This window comes from Actinia tenebrosa, unplaced genomic scaffold (genome assembly GCF_029948245.1).
Source record: "Actinia tenebrosa isolate PJP-AT-01 unplaced genomic scaffold, QUT_ActTen_1.0 PGA_scaffold10__47_contigs__length_13832649, whole genome shotgun sequence".
Lineage (NCBI taxonomy): Eukaryota > Metazoa > Cnidaria > Anthozoa > Actiniaria > Actiniidae > Actinia > Actinia tenebrosa.
In genome coordinates, this window is record NW_028292570.1 from 9,141,786 (window position 1) to 9,167,009 (window position 25,224).

Genomic DNA, 25,224 nt, shown 5'->3' on the forward strand with positions numbered 1-25,224 from the left:
GTATATGGGTGAGGTATGCAAGTCCAAAGAAAGGGTGTGCTTATATATAATAAATATTCATTCATTGCGAAAAACAAAATCTTTAAACCTCAGAAGAAAGCGGGACAAAAAACTTGGCGTTGTACGATGAACCCTGGCGTTCTACATCCCGGACCTTGCATATGCCCCTTAGTAATACTCTGATGCGCGACTAAATAGGACTGTTTTTGTGCTCGAGTAATGAACGACACTTGGAGGCAAGAATGGGTCTATTCGTACTTTTATTGGACAATTGTGTTAAATATTTCACTAACAGCTGAATTAATAATCTAACTCTAGATGACAGATGAAGTATTTTACTGATTTTGTACAGAACATATTGAACCTGCCCTATGTTCGATCATCATACGCACAGAATTAGTTATTCGATAGAATCCATCAACACACGCGAGAAGTTGAACATGGAAGGACTCGCCCTCCCACGTATGCTGGACTATATTTAAGCTTCTTTGAAGATATAATCCATGTGGGACTAGGAAGTAAGAAATTTTACACTCATTTGGGTCCCAAATTCATTCTTGTCCAAACCAAAGCAGAAATACGTTGCATGATTGTCTCTAAGTGTTCGATACTTTTCAGGTGTGACCAGCGTGTGTGCGTACTGGCGATTCTTCCTGTATACAGGGCGTGGAAAAGCTTGGAACTAGAGCCAATGGCTTCGGCTCCAACAGAATTTCAATTCGAGAAGCGTGCGCACATGCGTGCGAGTGCTGCATTCGCCAGTGATCTTTACGAGGGGGAAACACTACTATTAGTATAAGAGAATCCGGAAAAAAGTCTAAATCAAGGCGAATTATAACTGATTCAAGACCTAAGCATCGTGATGATGTCAGTATAACAAGTCAGGCTGACTCGACTCGAGTAAGTGGAAGTACAACTCTTCAAGTAAAAGATACACTCTATAGACCGCGGACCATTCAAAAACCTATATTCCTATACATGTTCTAGAACTATTTTATAATATGCAACAATTCAGTATTACTAAAAACTGAGGAGCAGAATAATGCAGCGCGATTGGAGCAAGATCAACTTGCTCGAAGTAGATAATTCTAATCACTCTCCTAACAACTGAAAGACTCGCAATAATATTATATGGAATCAAAATGACAGGGGCAATAACAACAAATTAACTATACGTAAGTACCTCAAGAATATACTAACATGGTAATGGTTAGAGCTGACCTAACTAGAATAACAAGCAATGAATCCATAGTATGTAACAATACTGACAGAACCACTGAGCGTTTCCCTATCATAAAAAATAAATTGTCAAGAAAAATGAAGCCATGAAAGCTAAGAAGCCGAACCGCTGGATGGGTCGCATTGCAGTAATCGTACAATAGAGGGGTCGCTCTTGGCTCCTTCGATGAACTCGTCCATTGACAATTTACCATCCAAGTTTTTATCCATCTGTCGGAAGATCTTGTCGGTTCGTTTTTCTGGTGTACTCTCATCTTCAGGCATCTTCATGACAGATCCTACCATTTTGTAGATAGCTTTGAACGATCTCCAGCATCTCTTGTCGTGAGATGTATCCATTGCCGTCCAGGTCGTACATATTAAATGCCCACTTCAGCTTCTGCTCTAATTTACCACGAGATGTGACTGAAAGAGCGCAGATGAATTCTCGGAAATCGATCGTGCCGTCGCCGTTCTTGTCGAAGGTGCGGAAGACGTGCTCGGCAAACTTCGACGCATCTCCGTAAGGGAAAAAATTGCCATAGATCTTCTTAAATTCTTCTACAGTAAGGTGTCCGGACGGGCAGTCTTTAAGGAATCCTTTATACCATTCCTGAAGTTCTTGCTCATTAAACTCAGTATTGGCTCGCAGATCCTGAAGGACTTCAGGTTTAAGTTTGCTGTTCTGTTTACCCATTTATAGTATTTTCCTGAAAGACGATAAAAAATGAGAAAAAAAAACATGAAATTATATATGAGCAATTAATTTGCGGCAGCTTTCGTTAATTCTGCAGCACACGCCTTACTTTTCGTAGTGACTACGAAAAAAATCCATATTCTTTAAAAGAGGTTAAGGATGTGCCGATATAAGGAAAATGTTATCCAAGTGCACAAGTTTAAACCACTTTTGAATTGATAAACCGAAAAATATCGGACGAAGAGTTTTGTCGCGTCACCAAGGCATGGCCATGAAAATGAGAATTACGCACAATTTGAAATATTGCTGCCTCTAGCTGGCACCCGTTCTCTACGTCCTAGTCTGTCACTTTGAGTGCTGACTTAAATTGGAGCACGTATATTTGTTCTATGCGATAAGGACTGCTAGGTGGTGGTGTTAAACATTCTCAAAATTACTAGCATTGACCTAGTTGAAGTGGTATCCAATTGAATAAGTTTTTCCATACTTCTGACCGCGAGGTAGCTTCACACTATTGAATTAAGCTCTTCATCTTTATTTCACTGAAAATGACGACTAAAATAGATAAGTGTTAAACGACCGAATAAAGACTATTGATTAAACTGAAAAATTCAAACCAGTTATATATTCTCATAGCACAGAGTGCGCGCAACTTGTTTTACACGTTTAAAGAGTCCACCTGTATAAACACTGGAAATTATACCCCCCCCCCCCCCCAAAAAAAACTCGTTCGTAGCAATAATGCTATCATTAAATACAACAACACTGCGCACTAACTCTACCTCTAAGTTCCTCAGCGAAGCAAGTTACGCGCACCATCGTCGAATCAACGGATAATCGTGCGCGCAACTTGTTTTACATAGAATGTTTCAAATCTGAAGAGATACCGGAGTAAAACAACTATTGCATGCTCAATTGATAAAACTAACTCTGCTATCGTCAGTAGAATATTGTGCAATAAAGTAAGATAAAACGACCGACCCCACGTTATTAAATCATTGACGAACGACACAAAATCACTAATAATAAAACGCTATGCGGAGTGCTTGTCTGACCTAATTTTCGAGTGCCCTTGAACTTCAAGATTCAAAGCTTATATATAAAGAAAATTCAAAATCGAAAAAATATTTCCAAAACTATAAAATTTAATTCGTGCGCGCACACTATTTCAGTGTGAGGTTTGTGGTAACTTCTCTGCGTATTATAAGTTATATTATTCTTAATGTTTCGAACTACCTCCATCAAGTATGCACAAACAAGTGATCATTGATATACGGACCTCCCGTAAAACCACTCGTACTCATGACACATCTGGCTTCCAAAGATTCCAGATTTAAACCAAGATCTAAACCAAACCAATTTGAAACACACCTGTATGACATTGTAATCTTCAAATGAGCTCCTCGTTATTTATAGAAGTGATATCGCTTGCCGCAAGACGCGTCAAAAGCTCAGTGTGCGGTCTAAGTCACGCTACCAGACACAATTTTAGAACAAGAAAAAAACAGGATGAACCTTAGATTAAGAATGGTCAACGTTAATGTCAGTAGTAATGGTTAAAAAGCCTAATATCATCTCTTGAGAGAATGAAAACAAATGACTTTACGAATTCATGCACATGACAAATGCATATTAACTGACAAAAAGTTGGCATGTCACGTGATTAGCGGTTTCAAGATGGCGTTGATTGACAAAGTACAAGATTTTTGCAATATAATCTGATTGTTAAACTGTTGGCAATGACCTGGAGAGGTATTTAGACCATTTAGCCAGAGCCGAGCACTGTCAAACCACCTAGCGGCAGATAAACTCAATAATAACATCGAAAAACGACAATTTATGGTTTTAGACAATGCTGAATTATTTTAAGTCTCATTTCTTATCTTTTTCTTCAATTCTTTGTGCAAAAGATTCGAATTCAATATTTCATAATCATATGAATCCGTCCCCTTTATCCTAACAATGCAACCTGGTTGGACCAATCAGTGCCCTCTATCCTAGCAATGCAACCTGGTTAGATCAATCAGTGCCCTCTATCCTAGCAATGCAACCTGGTTAGACCAATCAGTGCCCTCTATCCTAGCAATGCAACCTGGTTAGACCAATCAGTGCCCTCTATCCTAGCAATGCAACCTGGTTAGACCAATCAGTGCCCTCTATCCTAGCAATGCAACCTGGTTAGAACAATCAGTGCCCTCTTTCCTAGCAATGCAACCTGGTTAGACCAATCAGTGCCCTCTATCCTAGCAATGCAACCTGGTTAGACCAATCAGTGCCCTCTATCCTAGCAATGCAACCTGGTTAGACCAATCAGTGCCCTCTCTCCCAGTAGTGCAACCTGGTTAGCCCAATCAGTGCCTTCCACCCTATAGGAAGGCAACCTGGTTGAACCAATCAGTGCCCTCTATCCTAGCAATGCAACCTGGTTAGACCAATCAGTGCCCTCTCTCCCAGTAGTGCAACCTGGTTAGCCCAATCAGTGCCTTCCACCCTATAGGAAGGCAACCTGGTTGAACCAATCAGTGCCCTCTCTTAGTACTGCAACCAGGTTAATGTCATCAAAGGCAACACGTTTCCCTTCCAATCAAACACAGCACGCACCAATAAAATAACTTATATCGACATTTATTTCCTAATATAAAGACAATAAGATTTCAAATAGCTGTAAGCAAAAGATTGAACGTCCAGAAAACGACACATATGGTAATAATCCATCCATGCAATAAAACTTCTTACAAAACAATGCAAATAATCTCGTGTTAAAAAGAGAAAAAAATGGTTTTTATTTTGGTTATTTTTGGTTGTAAAAAGAAACTCTACGCTACTGTTTCTCAAATGAAGCAATGATTTGTCGAGATACAAAGGACTCTGAACTTGTAAGGTAGGCAGGCATAAGTTGGGCTTAAGTGTAAATACTCGAGAATACGGTCAGTGTTAAACACGACGAGATGCTTCATAACATATATCTGTCTCTAAGTTTGCTAAGTTAACTAATACGTGGTAGCCATCTTGTTACAGCAAATTAAGAATATTATATCTATTGGGCTGCTCCTGCAGACTGATCGCACTGGAGAAGTCGGACGATGGAAGGGTCGCTCTTGGCTCCTTCGATGAACTCGGCCAGCGAGAGTTTACCGTCAACATTTTTATCCATCTGTCGGAAGATCTTGTCGGTTCGTTTTTCTGGTGTACTCTCATCTTCAGGCATCTTCATGACAGATCCTACCATTTTGTAGATAGCTTTGACGATCTCCAGCATCTCTTGTCGTGAGATGTATCCATTGCCGTCCAGGTCGTACATATTAAATGCCCACTTCAGCTTCTGCTCTAATTTACCACGAGATGTGACTGAAAGAGCACAGATGAACTCTCGGAAATCTATCGTGCCGTCGCCATTTGTGTCGAAGGTGCGGAAGACGTGCTCGGCAAACTTCGACGCATCTCCGTAAGGGAAAAAATTGCCATAGATCTTCTTAAATTCTTCTACTGACAGGTTTCCTGATGGGCAGTCTTTAAGGAATCCCTTGTACCATTCCTGTAGTTCCTGCTCATTAAACTGAGTAGCGTTTCTAAGGTCAGCCAATTCTTCGGGTTTAAGTTTGCTATTTTGTTTACCCATTGCTAAGACAGTTTACCTACAAAGACAAAAAGGTACTTAACGTAAGACCACTGGCAAAACGGCGAAAGCGACTGTTGACACTGATTAAAATAAGGAAAATACACAAGAATTTTTGTGTGTGCGTGCGTCACGAGATTGAAAAGCAGGTTTCGAGCGGTTAAAAAAACATAACGCCACCACGACCTTCAAATGGCTTCCTCCATTAACCAATGAACATCGAAAAATCCTCTGACATGTAAACCATCCAATCACAGTGGCTGTCTGATCGGAAGCCATTTAAAGGTCGGGTACCGTGGATTTCCCACTCCTACGAGATTATCAGCTTCAAGAACGCAGACATACACTAAACAGCCAATCCAGACACACGAAAGCATTATTCGTTTAGCATGATATACAGTCACGATAACGTACACAATTAAAAGTTCATTTTAAAATCCGTTAAGACACAATTGGAGGCATTTCCACCGCATGCGGTTACAAAAGTGCTTATAATCGAAAGATGGCAATTTTAGAATTTCAAAAGTACTGTCAATCTAGCCACCAATAGACAAATAGTTTTCAAAGTATGGAGTACTTGACCTGATTTGACGATGGAAGATTAACTACAAAGCTTGTTCACATAAGATTCCATATCAACAAGCGGAGTTTTTCAGTGAAAACCAAATATTAATATTCGTGCTCATTACGCACGACTGACCACAAGTTATCAATAAATATCGACCAATAAAGAGATAGTGAGGATAGCGGCGATTTCTAAATGCAACGGTGACCAATCTATAGGGGAGAAGCATCAAAGTAGATGGGTAGTTATAGAACATGAGAAATTATACAATTCCTTGATGAATAATTTGAACAGTTCTTGGTTTTTGACGTTTGTGTGGGAAAGAAGAAACGATATACGACCATGATGACACTAAATGCAAAGCTTTTGATAACGGGACGCAAAAATAGCGTCAACATGGCCTCCATGTTTTCAAATTACGTGAAGCAAATACTTGTCCATGCATGAGGATGATACTTGTCGGGTTGGTAAAAATAACATCGATAAATGAGATAAACATGAGCTACAATAGGCAAGGTTTTGAATATATTCAGCAGTAGAAACAAAAGGCCCGAACATTAAATGAATAAACAAATGACAAAATTAATTAACAGGTTAGCAAGTTAGTAGCAGTAAATCAACAAATTGACATATATATTTCCCACCAAAAGTCCTGATATTAAAATGGCGCGAAACCTAAAGAAATGTTTCCGTATGCTCAGAAAAGCGGCGGGAAAAAAGCAACAAAAATAAGATAAAAACAACTGAAAAAATATATTAAGTTTTAGCGGTTGAATCACAGCGTGAGACAATCACAACAGAGCTAGGCTCCAACTAGGTGAAAGCCCAAGGATCAAATTGGATTTTAGAAGTTTGTTTTGGAAACTATAGGGAGACTGAAGTAATACTGAGGGAATTATGAGGATCTGGTAAGCATCAAACTTTTCAGTTAGGAATCGTGAACATCTCCGTGAAAATGTTATCCAGACTTGATATATAAACCAGAAATGTTAGGTTTGCTTTCATGGGAGTAAAAACAAGGCATTAAAATCCATGGGCATGTTGCACTCATATCGTGTTTTTATCAAAACAGCAGGAAAACAACTAAGTGAAACCCGATTTAAAAATATGATCAACTCACAAGGAAACAATTATGCACATTGACTAATCTTTCTTGGAGTCCAACAACACGAAAACATGAATTAAAAATTAAAAGTTATGTTTCATTCATTCAATATGTTTTCGCCGAGAACTGCCCTTTTATTCGTAAGGGCGTTGATTTTGTATCGATCTTTTTAAGAAAATCGAGAGACTTTCATCGCGAATCGGAGGTATTTTTAGAAAGGCTTTTCCATGTTCCAGGAATTTATTTCTGAGTTGTGATCAAAATCTAGAGTCAAAGAAGAAAAACAAACCAAAAACAAGCAATGACAGGGTCTTGCGGTGGTTTTTCAAAATTTATTGATAATATGAAATGACAAATACATAATGAATAATTACAAAGTGGTTACGTTGAAAACATTGTCACTAATGTATGAACAAAACTATACAAAGATAAAGTCAAAATCAATACTTCAAACACGAAAAGACGAGTTAATAATAAGTAAGTCAAATGCATAACGTTTATGAATATCATGAATATTACGATTGCGCTACGATTACACCAGACGAACATGCATGTTACATTCCCTCACTAAATCTCAACATCCGGGACATCTCTCATCCAAACCGGTCAAGCAGGTTCTGTGCCTTCAAACTATGAAACATAACAGATACTACAGTGAGCAGGACTGGGGACCAGTCGTGATTAGCATTGAATTCAACTCAAAAGAACACTGCATGACTGACACAAACGAAAAGCAAGGACGTCAGCATGAACTACACAAGCAACTCGCTCACCTTAGTATGTCTGATATGAACCATTTATTCAACGTCTTTGGTTGGTGGCTATGTGCTCATGGCCATAGGCGTGATGACGTAGTCTTGGATGCTTTACGTGCTAATAAGTACGGTTGTGGTGTGATTATGGCTGATTCAAATGGATAACATGGCCAGGTCTTGTCTTGTCTTGTCAGGGTTTTGTGCAAAAAATCAATCAACTTTCAAATACGGAAATGAGCCATGAACGAACAAAAGAAATCTGGATCCAAGAATCGATGTTCGAAGTGAAAGATTTTCTTCAATCAGGAAGGTCAAGAATGAAGAAGAGAAATATTTTAAAAAGCAAAATATCCCAGAATCCAACCAGACTAGGTGGAAACTATGATTTCATCAAGCATAATTTATACTTTTAATGTTGAAAAATGAAAAATGAGTTGGAAGACGGAACAAAGACGATACACGACCAGGAAACTGGGCCGAGATCAAAGGGTATTCTAAGAAGTCACAAACTAATATAAGTAGACATAGCTATAAGCGACCATTCAACCTTAACCAGCAAAAATAATTTTCTTGCACAAAATTGAAAACAAAAAAAAAATTGGCTCTCTTTGGGAACGTATCAGCTTATTTGGGATGACCGTTGTTGCGTTTTCATGTCTCGTAACCTTTTCTGGTTTATGAAATGAAGACAATGTTACGGAATTACCAGTCAAAAGGTGCGAAAGACTTAGCTTCTTATATCATAGCAGTTTTTAATCAAATACTATAATTAGTAACCTAGAGAAAAGATTTGCTTGAAACCACGATGCTAGAACGCACAGCTGTCGAGAAGAGCGAGAGAGAAGAAATGGATATGGAAATGTACTTAAGGAGAAGAGAAAATGACGACATGGCAACACCACAGACTGACAGAGATAACAACTATTTGACCTCTGGCGATGTAGGGAGACGCAGAAAACTGACCGGCTTTACATAATGGAAATATCACAGGAATAGAACGAAGAAGAAAGGAAAAAAAGAATATAATTGAAATTAAGAAATGGCAATGAAGAAATATGGATTTTTTTAGTTAATGTGTTTTTTAGATGAAAAGGATTTGAAAACATTCATAGAACAACCGGCTTCACAAACTATCCAATAAAATCCATATAGATTTTTGCATTTTACATTTAGAATCTGTCATGTTATCAGACTTTAAGATCAAAGCAGCTAATAGGGTTGAGTGGAGCTACATTCATTAATCTTACTATGAGAATAAAAAACCCTAAGTGTTTGGGATAATAAATCTAGAGGAGCTAAGAATATTTATTCAAAGGCTGAATGAATATTAAGTTGGGGTGTAAAGACATGTTGAATAGATTAATGCAATAATAAACTCCAATTGTTGTGTTACATGAAGAATTAGATTAACAAATTTAAGACAAACGATCAGCTGGCCTCTGATGGCCGAAAAAAGGAGAAAATATCATGAAATAGTTGGAAAAAATAAAACCTGTTAGGAATCGATGTTGTTAGTGTAATCACTTTGAAAGGAGAGGAATCGAAGTTGAATCGGAAATTCCCCGTTAATTTCAGGATTTCCAACGGCTGTCATCGGTGAGGTTTTCTTTAGCGTCTTGAACTAAAGATGAAATCCCACACGAAAACAAAACATGAAAAGAAGAGAATAGAATCAAACGAAAATAAAGTACTCTTTTACCTTATTTCTGTAAACGAATTTCGTCGGCGTGGAAGGATTTTTCGCGGCGACCTCAATAATCAATTATTATGTAGAATAGGAGTTTTCATTTCTTGATTTCCGTCAACAACACGTGTGGCGGTGGCTTTTATCACAAACGAAATACGAAACGATCATGAGTGAGGTAGAGCTATGGGATAAGAACTCGCCAACCAATCGGAAAACGCTATTGTTTACCCTTCAGTTTCGAATGCGCATGAATTTTGAATGAATTTCTTTTTGAACCTTTAAAAATACGAAGAGGCAAGTCTGGAGGACGTCTTTAGAGATCGTCTCACATAAGACGTAGAATTCGATAGTCAAGTAGATGTAAAAAAATCGTAGCCAATTTGATGTAATTTACCTGCTCAACGATTGACATCTTTGCAATATTTGTTTACAAGAAAAGCTTTTAGCTGCCATACGAAAACACCAAGTAAACTCCATTGAAATTTTGAATTAAAACCAATAATAAACAAACAAGCCGAAAAACCTCTGTTTTTGACACAAATGGAGGAAGGAATAGTGGCTAGTTCTCAATTCAAACTCACCTGTATTAAGCTGGAGGCCTTTCAGCTCCAACGGAGGCAGAACGAAATGAATCTGGATATTTTTTGATCATAAAGACATTGCTGTTTTTTACAGAAGGGCAATTGATGTTAACAGGTGTTGAGAGAAAGGCTGTGTTTGTATATATAAGATAGCTACACACAACAGGCAGGCAGGCACTACGTGGGAGACTACACCTAATAGGGCGACAACCAAAACGCCGGGGAGAATCTCTAGCCCAATGAGGCATCACGAAAGCACAACTCAAAATGCATCAAATGAACTACTCAGCTGAAATGCCTGAATTACGAATTAGAAAAACATGGTCCTTACAGATACAGGAATAGATGCCCTGGCATGCTAGGTACTATAGTTGCAGTATACCTATATTATATTTCTATTTATATATAGTCTTTTTATAAAAGTACATAATCATTTAATTTATAGCATACAGAAATCATCAGCATCCTCTCATGGGTGGATGTTCCAAGAAGCTGAAGCATGGCTTTCCGTGGGATTAACGCCACACTGAAATGGTTTCCATGACATTGAAATGGTTTCCATGACACTGACATGTTATTTTTTCCCACTGTTCTTGTTATTGTTTTGTATTTCGACTAATTGGGTTGATTTGTTCTTTGTTATTGTTATTTTTTCAGAATTATTCAATATTTTTCATTTGCACAAAATCTGCTGTTTCGTATAAAGGGGCATCAGGGCATGTCATATGATTTTTCGATAATGATAATCAAATACTAGGGAAATTCACTTCTAAGGCACCTGTCACAGACGGAAATTAACCTTGATCGTTTTACAAAAATTCTCAATAATCAATTTCAACAGAAATTCTTCTATTGGTTTGCTGGGATGTCAATTCTCTTAATTACTTTCAGAAACCGTGGAATCAATTAATTAATATACGACAGAATCTTTTTTGAGAAGAAAGATTGAAAAAATATATATACAAGTCTAATGTTTAACAAGGCTATTTTGGAGGTGATTGAAAAATATTCCAAAAAAGAGGTACCGACACATCTCCTGTGTTTGGCGTATGCGTAGTCTTTGGCAATTTTGACGTTTTAAAAATAGGAAACTATAGAATAAGAAGGTCGTTGACTCGATCAATTGTTAATGAGTTTGAACGTCCTTTAATAACATTGCAGTGGGTGCAACCATCTGCTGTCTTTCAAAATCTGCTTTGAAATAATCTCGAGTAAATTTTATCATCCGGATATGAGGCGTCTTTTTCGAGATGGAATGCTCTGGTGTTTTCTTGCCCTCGTAATTATGACGTTCCTAAAGTCCACTGAAATGTTATTCTCTGTAATTCTACTTTAAGAGCTACTTTATAAAATCCACTAAACCTCGATGACTATTTATTTTATTACAAACAAAGCAGGTAATTGGTTTAAAAGAAGTTGTTTTTTGTACCAATAAGGTACCCTAAACCCGAGACCACTGCAAAAAATATGAACAGAAGACTGTCTAAAGTACATTTACAAAAGGAAATGCAAGATAAAATACTTCCTGCTCATGTTAGAAATGATCCCGAGCACTTAACCTACTGCAGCAGTGGATGTAGATCATAGTATTAATGATGATGACGACGACGACGATGATGATGAAATGAAAAAGGAAGCTGGGTTGAACCTTAAAATCTGGATCAATTCATTCCAAAACAGACCTAAGTCTATATATTCTTAAGAACATAAGAAAAAAATAGATATTTTAACTGAATTTGGTTCACAAGATGACCATAATTTTCTAGAAAATTTTACCAATTACAAGAAAAAGACCAGAAAAAATAAGGAATTTTGTATGGCATTATCTTAATGGCTATCTATTTATAAACGATCTATAACAAGATTAATAACAATTAAAGTTACAAGGCATAATATTATGTCTCGTTTTCTTGAAATATATGTTCAACTCATTAAGGAATGAAGAAAGGAAGATAGAGAAGAAAAGAGAGAGAAAGAGAGAGAAAACCCAACAAAGAATGAAAGAACGGGAAAAAAATTAAACCAGAAAACCCTGGAGAAAAATACAGGAGTAAACCAATGAACAACTCTACTCACAACCACACAACCATAGTGGGTGTGCAATAAACCCCTTGCAGCATGTCGGAATGCAGCTCAATAGGTTTTCAATTCTCATGAGACTGGAATTCTTTTGTTTTGTCTTTCAAATTGAGCTGCTTTGACGTCAAATGCAAGGGGTCTATAGAAGTGAATAGTGATGCATCATCATCAACATTTCTTATTACTCTTATTATCATTAGCATCACTACTCCAATCACTTTCGGCATTATTAATAACATCATAATAATGTTAATGATGATAAAGGGGTAAATTATACATCGTGAAAAGATGAAAAAACTGACGTTTTGGATGCTAGTCCTTACTTTATCTTTTCACGGTGTATAATTTACCCTTTTGTCATTACTGTTTCATTAGAAACACCAACGCAACTCACACTAGTTTTTAGCTACTTATCTCATCATAATAATACCTTTTCTGATAGCTCCTCTTAGCCCTATCACTATCGTAACTATCTCTTTTTTCATTTGCTTGCTGCACTTTAACCATTATCCTATTGGTATTATAGATTCATACAATTTTTATTCCAATCAATCAGACTAGACAGACTAGATTGCTAATTACTTTACTTGTTTATGATCTTATTGATATTAAGTTATCTACTTCTTAATCATTTGTGATCATTTCAAAAAACGCCTTTTATCTCTTAATAAGATTTAGAATGATTAAGAATTTAGCATTAAATGTGGAGTAGAGTTTATGTAGACACCCTTGGTTGATAATGTACAAGAGCAAATCTAATTTTGTACATCAAAGTCTAAAATTCTAAAACGCCACCATGCCTCCGCCCTCGTAACTAAAACTAGCAGATACTCTGATACTCGCAACCAGATCTAATAACATATTTCAATATTGTTTATCTCTTTTTATATTTAAGGACTTAATCCCCACACTGTCCTTACTGGGTATAAATTTATATTCATACTATACAGCATTATTATCAATCAATTAACAATCTTGAACTTTGTATATTGTCCTCAAGCGTAGGGATATGGAATCCATATGCTATTCAGTATATTTTTATATCAACAATGAATTCTGAATCTGATTAAATGTGCTATTCAATACTTTCTTGGCCATTTAGTACTGACTGATCTCAGGCCTAGGGATATGGAATCCATATGCTATTCAGTATATTTTTATATCAACATTGAATTCTGAATCTGATTAGGAGTGCTATTCAATACTTTCTTGGCCATTTAGTACTGACTGATCTCAGGCCTAGGGATATGGAATCCATATGCTATTCAGTATATTTTTATATCAACATTGAATTCTGAATCTGATTAGGAGTGCTATTCAATACTTTCTTGGCCATTTAGTACTGACTGATCTCAGGCCTAGGGATATGGAATCCATATGCTATTCAGTATATTTTTATATCAACATTGAATTCTGAATCTGATTAAGAGTGCTATTCAATACTTTCTTGGCCATTTAGTACTGACTGATCTCAGGCCTAGGGGAATTTACTAACTCATAATATTGGGGACAATGAATTTCTGATTTCAAACTGTTTGATTCTTCTATAAAATAATGCAGGGCATTCTATACATTCTCTCCTTAGGACTACTAGATTGTTATTAGCAAAATATCCAGAATGTTTAATAACTAAACAGTCTTATCTATGCGTCTACCAAGACAAGGCAATTTACACCACCAAGAGATAGAAGAACCCCTGTCTGTCTATATAGTATAATATGCTATGGAATGACCAAAAATGTAATCAAGATATAGTCAGTGTCTAGCAGACACATTGACGTTTATAATAGTACAAGTTTCCTACTTTTCATATCATAAACAAAGTACTACTTTTTTATCTTAAAACAGAGGAATAACCATATTGAAATGACATTGCATGTTTTTGTCTCTCATTTATACACTTATTTGGAATTCCTAAATCTTGTCTTCATAATCATTTCATGTGTCACTATAATGCCAAAATCCCACTCAGGTGTTTGTGGGTTATTAGAGTACATTAATTAGGATACTATTGACAACTAAAAACATTGTGGCATAAACACATCATTGCAAGATTGACCAAAGAATGTCTAATCATTAAATAGCCTTTCCACAGTGTACCTAAGAGCAGAGAAACGATACGGCAAATTTGATTCCATACTGTAGATGTACCATATCTTAAAATGATCATAACTACATGTTGTGACGATTGGATGAATTGCTGGTAGACAATGGGAAGACATTTCAATTTTTTTGCATGCCATATTTCATATCAAAATCCCTCTATTCAGGGACCACAGAGCATAGTGTGAAGTGGGGGCTAATCTATGGCGTCCAAGGGGATGCCCAAACCCCCTGAAAATCTTGAAACTGAGGCTTTTGGAATAGTGATTTTCAGTGCTGCTGTTTTGAGGTGCAATTGCAACATATTTATTGCATTAAAGTCATGTCAAAGCTCTAGGTTAACTCATAACAGAAAATCATTTTTGGCTAAAAACATGGACTCCCTGCCTCCCTATCCCCCACCTCCACAGTGCCTGTTATTATTATTATTATTTTATTATTTTGTTTAATTCAAGAAAAAATTGCATAAACAATAATTTATACACAAGAGTATCAAAGTGCCTTAAAACTTGGTAAACATATTTGGGATTTGTATTAAAGCAAGTTAAAATGCATGTACTTGACTCTTTACCATGATGTAAACAAGCTGTAAATTGCTAGAGGTAGAGAGAATCAAGAGTCTGAGTGCTCAAAGTGCTTCTGTAGCTTCTGGTGTAATTCAGCATCCCATTACAGAGATCTAATTGCAGCCAATTAATACTGATTCTATAATAATGTTCCATACATATATTACAAATTCTCTAATTTTTTATTAGTGGTCTTTAATTCAAGAAACTAAAGAAAAAAATCCTTCATTTCATTATAATAGATAAAAAAACTAGCAAAAAAATTGTCAAAAAATATAGATGCTATCATGAAGATCATGAACAAAATTCTACACTTGATTTAACTGTCGAGTGCTATAGACTGTTGTCTTTGCATAAAATTATTATCAATGAAAACTGTTTTTACTTTGTTTGATGTCTTAGGTGTTATACAAGTGTTTACTTATCTATGGATGATTAATCTATGGATCATAGTTTTTAGTTTGAGATAAAAAGCAATTTTACCCTATAAAATAAACATATACCACACAAAGGGCAGAGAACTTTTCTAATTTGTCTACCAGTATACATAACTATAACATTGAATTGCATGAATGTGAGAGGAGTAACAATTAGAGAACTAAACTTTTTGAACTTAAAATTTCAAAGAACTTATTCTCGTAAAAACAAGGAAAGCCTGGTGAAGACAAAAACATATATAAACAGTACATGAACTTGAGACCCAGAAAAAAATCATTCAGGACAATTATTGGAAACTTGAACTCAATTTGCAAAACAAGTGAAAGCTAATCAGGCGAAGGATTATCCTTTGACATGCTGTTTGCATAATTTCTGGTCTAAACAAATTAATGTTTAACCACAAAAAGCTTTTTCAAAGCATAAAACATGACTTGCAATGAAATTTAATAGTTGACAAAAGCTGAAATACAGTCTTAAATAATGATACAAAGTAAACAAATGATGATAGTCAACAAAATTTAAAACTTTTTTAATTGAACAAATTGTACGTGCATCACAAGTTGGTTAACTTTAGGTCATAGACTATACAATGTCAAAAACAACATTTTCTTTATTTACCTTTGTATGGTTCAATAAGTACTATTAGAGAAGGATATTAGTATTACACTAGATTTATATAGTTTCTAAAGTGATATTATACTTGATAGCACAAATGTCTATCAAAACAGATCTTATACTCACTTATAATTATCGTTAAAATGCCTTAAGCTCCAAGGTATTAGCCAAGATAGATGTGTTGTTGATAAACCAAGACTGGGACGAGATATTATCCAGCATATATGTGATAATACGTGCTTAAATGAAGGCGAGGGCTCATCAAATGAATTGGTAACCAAGTAATTAATAAGTATCTAGCATTGTGGTTGTTTACATATTTTGAATCTTAGCTTTTTTTTGATATCAAAATCCTCTCAAAATCACAATTTTTGAGAAACAATTCCCTTATCAAGAAATTCATAATTTTTTTTCAAGGCAATAAAAATAAATAAAATTTCAAAGGTTGGATAATGACTTTAGGGTAATAATTGGATGTCAAAGGTTTCTTAAAAGATATGCAAAATACTTTTGAAGTGATTACTTATTCATTGGCAACATATGTACAGTAGCAGCATTTTAAATCACAACATAATAAACCCTCAAGCTTTTTGATATATTTGCATTCTACAAAGCAACAAGAAATGTTGAAAAAAGTTACAAAAACAAATAAACTTTATTCAAGTAACATGTTATCACACTACTGTGAAACATAAAAAAAGAAAGAACCAAAAGCCAATAATAAAGGGATTACAATATGCTACACCTGCAACTTTAGGATAAACACTTCATTAGGAACAAATCCTTTGTGACATTAACAGTATAAAATATTGCAGATAAATCTATGCTTAACCTTTATGGAATTCAGTGTACAGAAATTAGTAACTCAAAAGGAATAAAAATTCCATTCTCTGTATTTGAATATCAGATTTCAGAGAGACAGGTAATATCTTAATCAGTTAAAGGTCTGTGGTTGAATAGATAACTGGTTGGTTGCCAAAACTAATTATTTTTTGGTCCTTAAATTGTAAAATATGCCCAACATGTAGAGACTAGTTTTTATGATATATTCACATCTAGAAACCACTAATAAAGTACAAATATTTCGTGACTAAATTCACCTACGCTTGTTAAGATGAGTATTCATTTCCTTATGCAATAATTGAAATAGCTTAGGAATTATAAAAGGAAGTGGAAAGGATTTCCATAGCTTTTTTGAATTAAATTCACAAGCAAGAGCTCAACAATAAATAAAAATTTACATATTAAGTAAAAAACAAACCATATGGCAGCTTAGAAATAGCTTCTTTCAGCCAATCAAAAAGCATTATATATAAAAAAATATGAGTACAGTCCTTGAGTCAAAAAGTGGCTTAAGAGGTATGGCAAGGTATATTACAACTGACGTAAAATGATATTACAACAGTCTTACTAATCTCTTCCATGTTTAAAACAAGATGCTAGCAAGGGGAGTAAAACAAAATAACAAAATACTTCAAGAATGGAATTTATGATTATAAAGTAAAATCCATATTGAAAAAGTCCAATCTGGCAGCTGACAAAACAACTACACTTCCTCTATAAATAAACTAATTATTTACATGTGTAGTACATAGAATTCATTCTTTTGCTTATAAAAAATATTAAATATCAATATAAGTACAAAAATAAAAGATATCATTTTAAAATGTCATGAAATCTCTTCTTTTTGATGACACTTGACATTCTAAATCTTTTAATCCAAAAACAAGTGGGTTGATGAAATAATCATATGCACAAGAAATCCAGGTCTTTTTCCACTTCCTTGAATACTGTATCTATTACTTCTAACATCCTTGAATCAATATAAGAACCTTTCATTTTATTATAAGAAATATATGGCTTTTAAAAACTTCTCTCTCTTGAATTGGTTTTGTATGAATTTGTAAGTAAATGAGTGTTATTACAGTGTTCTTGTGTGAATTATTGATTTGTTGGGTGGATTAGGGGAGGGGAGGTGGCTTTGCTGTTTGGGTTCTGATGCCTGTTCCTCTTTCTCCACCCCAATCTTGCCTGACCCCACGAGGAAGGTCCACCAGTTACACAGACTAGGGATTATTTGCCTGTAAATCACTGAAATATTTATGTAGACAGAGGTAGTCATAGTTACTTTCTCTGGTTTCATATTCTGGAATTGATGAACTCCTCTTCATGTAAGTCATCTAAGCAATATTTACATATGAGGATAGTACTTATCATGTTGTACTTGGAAGTCATAAAAAGAAATAAAAAATGAACAAATTATCTGTCTCTTGGCCTCACATGGCTACCCTTACTAAGCTAAACTTAGGAACACTAGAATTTTACTTAAATAATTCACTTTATATTAATACTTAAGATGGTTTTGGTAAAACAGCTGAGATCAAGAATAAGCTTTTATGTAGAGAGGATATCCCAAAATATGATTTGAGCATAGAACAATTTCAGTGAAGTAAAGTAACCTGAAATTTAGCAATAACTATGGTTGCCAAGCCTACCTAGCCAAAAAGGTTAAATGTCAGTTAGCATAAAATGCTATGATTTAGCCAACTAAACTTATTATTTCCTCCAAAAATATTAAACAACATCACCAGCCATGAGACTGATTATATCTTATACACAATACCGATTACAGTACAATCGTTTGAGTCGATAAAGACACCTTGTATATAAAATCATCAAAGAATACCATCCAAAAAAAAAACAAATTTTCAAATTAATTTACTTCTGAATAGATCTACTACCTGCAAACTTTCAAAGAACATCTTTGCATGCCTGACATTAGTTTTCTAATCTATAAATATTACTACAACATTACTTTGTTAGCATAATAAACATTTCAAAACGGAAATTGGAAGCGTGAATGCAAAATTTCAAGGATTTACTAATATGTAGTCTATCTAAAACGAAATCGTAAATTTATGAAAAAATTGGCTTAGATTTCTCGTAAGGCGAAAAGCTCTCTTTGTTCGGCAAATGAATACAATCTACAGATTATTTATGCCGCAAGAAGTCAATATTTAGATACGGCACACATCAAAAATAAGATGTGTATTAGCTAAGCTCAAAAATGTGTAAGAAGCCACTGCTTCTATAGCATTAAAACCAAGCCAAAAAAGACCTTCGATACAATGTTTAACTGTTCATTTGAACTATCCTGAGTAGCCTAAACGTCAACGAGGGAATTCAACAAAACCCAATAACGAATCTCAAGCAAACACATCCAGCCAAACAACTCCAATTTTATATAATTTCAATTCAATCGCCACTAGCACTGTGTACAACAACAATGAATTTGCAATAGTCGCTTTGTGCACACTTCAAGGACACAAGTTTGAGGTTACGCTGTTAAAATACGAATCTCTGAATTGAATTTCGGAAATAGTTGACTTTGCTGAGCTGTTTAATTGTAGAATAAGCGAATAAAGGCGACGGTGAGTCATAAAATTCTAGATAGGCTATCAGTGAGGGAAAGCAAAGCCAACAACTGTGGCAGTTTATTACAAGCGTTCGACGTTCAACTAAGTCATGGGGTTAGCTAGCTAGCCTTTTGTAATCTCCTTCACTTCTGTTTCATTAAAACCAGAAAATTCGACGAGTGACTCGGTCTCGACCTTGTGTATTTGTATATGAAAAGGAGAATTAATTGCCACCTTCTAGGAGTAACGTTTATTAGGCTTTTGCGACGTGAACAGCCAACGAATAGCTGAGTCAAGCGAACAACAGGCTCGCGTTCATATAGAAACCTTAGCAAAATTAATACGGATAAGACGATTTGACGGACGAACACGATAGATTTTTCTCGTATTTCTTCGTGTGGTGCCATTTGTTGAACATGGTTACAGCCCTAAGAACTGCTGTAAAATCTGGTAAATAGTTTAAGCGTTGTTTTACGGCCTTTCAAGCTGGCTTTACAAGAAGGCAATACCTCTCCAACTTATTCAAAACCCTATCGATTCATCTTAGCTAAACATTCAAAGAGCGAGCCAAAAAGAGTTGCTTCACATAATTGATATGTTTCCGTTCAGAACTGCTTACGGACATTACCTTTGGTACAATGAGGGGCGCAATTTGAACAGAGCTGAGGCACAAAAATGAGAAAAATTGGAGGCAGGTGGAAAAGGGTAAAAAAGCTACTGCAGCACGCTGATCAAAACATGGCCTTCACTGAACTACTGCGACCATTTGCTTTGACTAGTGAACTCAATATTCCACCCAAAAAAACAAGCAACTCTACACTCACCTTACACGGGGTAGACAAAGTGTTAAAACCTACACAGTGCGGTAAAAATGGACGGTTTTGAAGTGTGCACCTCGATCTTGCCACTCCGAACGATTTTGTGTATACAAGAAGCAAATTTGGACCGTGACGGACCGTGACGTCATAAGACGCATTCACCTATCATCACGCATGCGTGAGTCACCTATCACGCATGCGTTTCGATAGTATATGTTTTCTTTTCGTTTCTTTCTTTATTTTTTCCCTCTTCTTCATTTCCCCCTAGCTTTCTATGCCCAAAGTGCATGAGTACATATTTCAAGATCAAGTACAATTTATTTCCAATGAACGTAATTTTAAACTTTCTAATGTCTTTGATTGAGCAGTTTCCATTTTCTTTCGATTCTTTTTTCTTTCTAGCCCCATATCTTCAAATTTATTGATAAATATTTGAAGATAAAATATAGTGCAATTTATGTTCAATTTACATTTAAACTTTACTTTACTTTACTTTACTTTACTTTACTTTACTTTACTTTACTTTACTTTACTTTACTTTACTTTACTTTACTTTACTTTACTTTACTTTACTTTACTTTACTTTACTTTACTTTACTTTACTTTACTTTACTTTACTTTACTTTACTTTACTTTACTTTACTAATTTTGATAATTTTCTGCCACACTGTTTAGTTTGAGAAATCGAGTTGGAATAAACTTCCGTTGGTGAACTACTGAAATAAATTAAAATTAACTAAAAAAAAACAACCTATATTCTCATTTTGGCGAATTTTTCTTTATTCCGCTGACAATTAGAAAAATTAGCACAACAACAATTTTGGAGAGGTAATGCCGTCTATTCTTCTCTGAATAATATTTTCTGACTGATAAATATTTAATATGTACTCATTAACTTCCTTATTTAAACTAAATAATTTGATTTCTTTTAGATGATCCAGAAGTATCTAATTAAAGCCGCTTTTTTATCGTAAAAATCAATCATTTGTCAAGTGATTATTTTTGTCAGTTTTGTTTTCGATTCTTGGGGTTGTGGACGTCGCCCATTTTACGTGGCATTAGTATTTCAATCACTGTTACTAGTTATGAATGTTCCCTAATTTTCAAAAATTTTATGCATTTCATAATTTATAACTTTTTCATAATTAATTTTATAAATTTTATAAATTTCTTGATTGCTTTATACTGACATTCCGAGGATAACTCGACGTCCGTTAAATTTATTTACTTAGAAAACGCGCTTTGTCACGTGTGCGCGTGCGCAAAAGTCAGTTATGGCGGGAAAATCATGACATGGTGACGGTCTTCGCTGAACAGTAAGGATTCGATGGTGATTTGTTTTCGTCTTTCTCTGCAATAATTGTCAATTCATGAAAACCAGCGCAGATCTGTTAATTCAGCTGCAGGGTAAAATCATTCTACTAAGTCCCGGCCCTGCTAAACAGAAGATGATTGGTTTCCAAGGTGATGTATAGGCCAGTCAAACCACGTGCCTTAATTATTATCGCCTTCGGTGTGTGTTTTAGCTTTGAATTATTTAATATTGGAAAACATGAGTTTTGATAATTCTTTATTCAAGTTAGCTACACGAAAAGAGAGCTAGTTAATAACTGACAAGAGACATCATTACTCCTCCTTAAATCCAACCACTATTATAAAATAAGTTCAGCAATAGTGATCTCCCTTGAAATAAATAACTAGGAATAATTGCGGCGGCCATTTTGGAGATTGGTTTGTCTGTGGCGAGGTTGGATTACCAAGGCAACGAAGGGTCAGTCATCGTAAAAATACCTTTCAGGCTTAGCCGTGTTACGATGTGTTACAAAATTACCGATTAGATATTTAAACATTCATTATAGTTTGATGCTTGCTTAATGAAATTGTCCGCGGTCATTACCTTGTTGCATGTTTCCCCTTAAAGCCCAGGAAATCCTCACGCAACATGACGCATGCATGACATGTTACAGTCATGTTAGTAATGCTATCGGGAACTGCATGAGTGAAAACATATCATTCATGTTAGAAATACCAAGATTGCATGACTCGCGTGACATATATCGATCTTTGCCTGATCTGCCATATGACGTAAGGGCCCTATTTATCTAGCCTTGGGCAATCGGTGTAAAAGTCTAAGATTTTTAGCTTGAGTAAAGTGAGCTTATTTTCAAATTTTCCTTGGAGGTTCAGACAGATTTTTATCAGATACCAGTCAAATGTATCCAAATATTGAGCGCGTCTAGCCTTTGGCCCTCAAATATATATTTTGTTTTATATTATGGTTTATTTTTGAAAAGAATGCTCTAAAAGGTCTCTTCCTTAAGGCAATTCCCTGAAAAGAAATTTTGCCAATAACTTTGTCCTGAAACTTCGCATGAACATTAATTATCTTATGGACATTTAAAAACTGCAATGAAAAGATGAGGTCACCATTCTCGTTTTTTTGCTAGATGCTCTCCAAATATGTCAATTTATGGGTTTTATAGTGAAATGCGGTAGCAACAGGAAGCTGTAATCAAAAACCTTTATTCACAGTTGAAAGAACTTTCATATAACAAAACGTACTTATATCTCGAAGTTTACTAAATAATCTATACTATTAAATCCATCAAAGTCATTGCATGACTAAGATTATTGAACTATTAGTGAAAAATGCAGGTATGTGCGCCTCTACGAACGTCCATATCAAACTTATTCCATACATTTATGAACATTTGCTCTTTTTAGCGCCTAGGCCTACGCGGACACATTTTAATGTACTGCGCATGCGAATCAATCCCATATATGGATTTTCAAAATGGCGGATACGACTCGTGTAAAACGTGAGTCAAAATTTCCAGTGAGGTATATGCAGGAATTTTCCTCGGATTTTGCTTCAAAGCAAAGAAAATCGTCAAAGAAAGACAATAATCTTTATGACGGGGTAGTAACTGAGGTAGATAAGTCAAAGAAGCGAATAAAAATCCACTATGTTGGGTATAGTACAAAGTATGACGAGTGGAAATCTTTTGGAGATGGAGCAAGCTTTCCCTTTGTTCGTCATGAAAAGCTGAATATGCCTTCCGCAGATTCAATTGGAGATAGACAAGAAATATTCCATGAACAATTATATCGGGAAATCAAGAGAAAATTGTTTTTTGGTCGAAGGGATGATCCAGCTGTACGCATAGAGCTTAGGATTGAGCCAGATGTGTTTGAAGGAGGACTTGCCACAGTAGTAAGAGGTATTAAAGAAAGACAAAAGACTATTTACAGGCTACCATCCAACAGACTCATTGACAATTTCCTTGGTAAAAAGTGGGATGAGCGCATTTTTAATGGTAATGGAGACTTTGCCTTTGTAATTAAAGGAACAATTCGCTACTGGCTTTCAAAATCTAATCCTATAGTAGGATATAAGTTAATTGGAGATCAATATGTGAAGTCTGAGATTGAAGAAAGAAATTTTATTGTATTTACATTTGTTCGTGGTGATGGAAATCGTTACAATTACAGTACATTTAGTTCATAATACTAGAAATGACTTGAGAAAAAGTATTTGATGAAACATAATTACATAATTATAGATAAGAATTAACAACAATAGAGTAAGTAAAAATACATTTCTTTGCCAATAATTAATAATTTTGGTATAAGATTATACTTAATATATACATATTTTTTTAGAAGCAATATAATAGTCTGAAGAAGCAATATTTTTTACTGTTGTTTTGATTGCAATATAGCTCTACATTGATGTTTTGATTTATATTAATGAAGATTCAGAACATCATTTTTGATACAAGGTATGTTTAAATATCTAGCACATTAACTGTTGCGTTAGAATGTTGATCATCACAGTGAATACCCTATACCCAGTGAATAACCTATTAAAAACTTTATTGTGCAATTAGGCATTTTTTTGTCCATACATTATTTACTCTCTCAAGATGTGCACAACAAGTTTGAAAGCCACAGTTTGCACATTTCTCAGTGCAAGTCTTAATATTATGGCAGCTTTTTGAGCAGTTTTTACATTGATATGTGGCTTTAACTTTCTCACAGCCTTCTGCTTCAAGGAAGTGAATTCTGTTTTTCTTTAAAAAGAGTTGTTTCAGAGCAGAAATACCTCTATGATTGGTAGATCTAAAATAATTTTTTGAAGCAGTGTCATTAAATTTTTCCATCCCTTGTTGTGTAAAATATGCGAGATTCTTGTACAGTGATAAGAACTCAGGAACATGGGCATACAGCGCATGCATATAGGGTGTCACATCTTTTGCCTGATACAAAGAGAGAAATAAGGAGAAGAAATTTCTGATTTTGCATTTCAGATTGATAATGCTCTCTTCAGATGAAAATGTAAGTTTGAGGTCCCCTATGATTTCTATGAAATCAATCCAGAGTTTTTCAAGATCATTACATTTGTCATAAAATGGAAGAAGTGTAGAAAAGTTAATATGCTGAAATAAAATAAGTTTTTCAGGGCCAGTTAGATATCTATATTCTAATTTTTTAGTATCTTTGTTGATTTTCCATGAAAATGATATTCCAATGTTGTTTAGAAAGGTTTCATAGCCTGTCATGTGCTTGTACTTATCCCTTTGAAATCCATTTGGAAATTTTTTTAGCTTGTCAACTGCATCCTGCCTTCTGAGTTCTCTAATCAGTAGCTCAATTAAATTATCTGATATTCTTAAGAATAAATGTAAGTTATCAATAATTACATGATCAATAGGAATAAAAGGGAAGAGAGGAACAGCTTTACAATTAAATTTTTTAGACTTGGCATGATTAGATATTTCATCAAGGGATCTTGCTCCTTGCTTTGAATCACTAATTGACCATGTTTTAGTAGTATCATGCCTTTCCATTCTTGGGCACTTGCACCATATGCATGCATGATCTTGGTTTGCCTTTCCCAACCCACAAACTAAAGCTAAAAATTTCCAATCCCCACCCAGAAAGTATTCTATGTTATATGTTATA

At 35.1% G+C, this 25,224-nt stretch overlaps 2 protein-coding genes across 4 annotated transcripts; both read right to left on the bottom strand.

The window, feature by feature from the left end:
• Positions 1-243: 243 nt before the first annotated feature.
• On the bottom strand, positions 244-20,387 carry LOC116305731 (neurocalcin homolog). The gene is given in 3 exon segments (XM_031715700.2): positions 244-1,539; positions 1,541-1,928; positions 20,266-20,387. Coding segments are annotated over 2 exon segments (582 nt in total). The 5' UTR covers positions 1,916-1,928; positions 20,266-20,387; the 3' UTR covers positions 244-1,332.
• Positions 4,520-20,403, bottom strand: LOC148912964 (neurocalcin homolog). 3 transcript variants are annotated; one of them, XM_031715699.2, is made up of 2 exons: positions 20,266-20,403; positions 4,520-5,550 (listed from the first exon to the last, which is right to left on the bottom strand). In XM_031715699.2, exon 2 carries the CDS (start codon positions 5,532-5,534, stop codon positions 4,953-4,955), a length of 582 nt encoding a protein of 193 aa, XP_031571559.2. In that variant the 5' UTR covers positions 5,535-5,550; positions 20,266-20,403; the 3' UTR covers positions 4,520-4,952. The 3 variants fall into 3 exon arrangements, with proteins under 3 accessions (XP_031571559.2, XP_031571562.2, XP_031571561.2); XM_031715702.2 differs by lacking the exon at positions 20,266-20,403 and adding an exon at positions 10,225-10,367; XM_031715701.2 differs by lacking the exon at positions 20,266-20,403 and adding an exon at positions 9,656-9,796.
• Positions 20,404-25,224: the final 4,821 nt, after the last annotated feature.

What these genes read in the sequence shown, in the direction of transcription:
- LOC148912964 (XM_031715699.2), bottom strand. Translation starts at nt 5,534, where the DNA reads ATGGGTAAACAAAATAGCAAACTTAAACCCGAAGAATTGGCTGACCTT.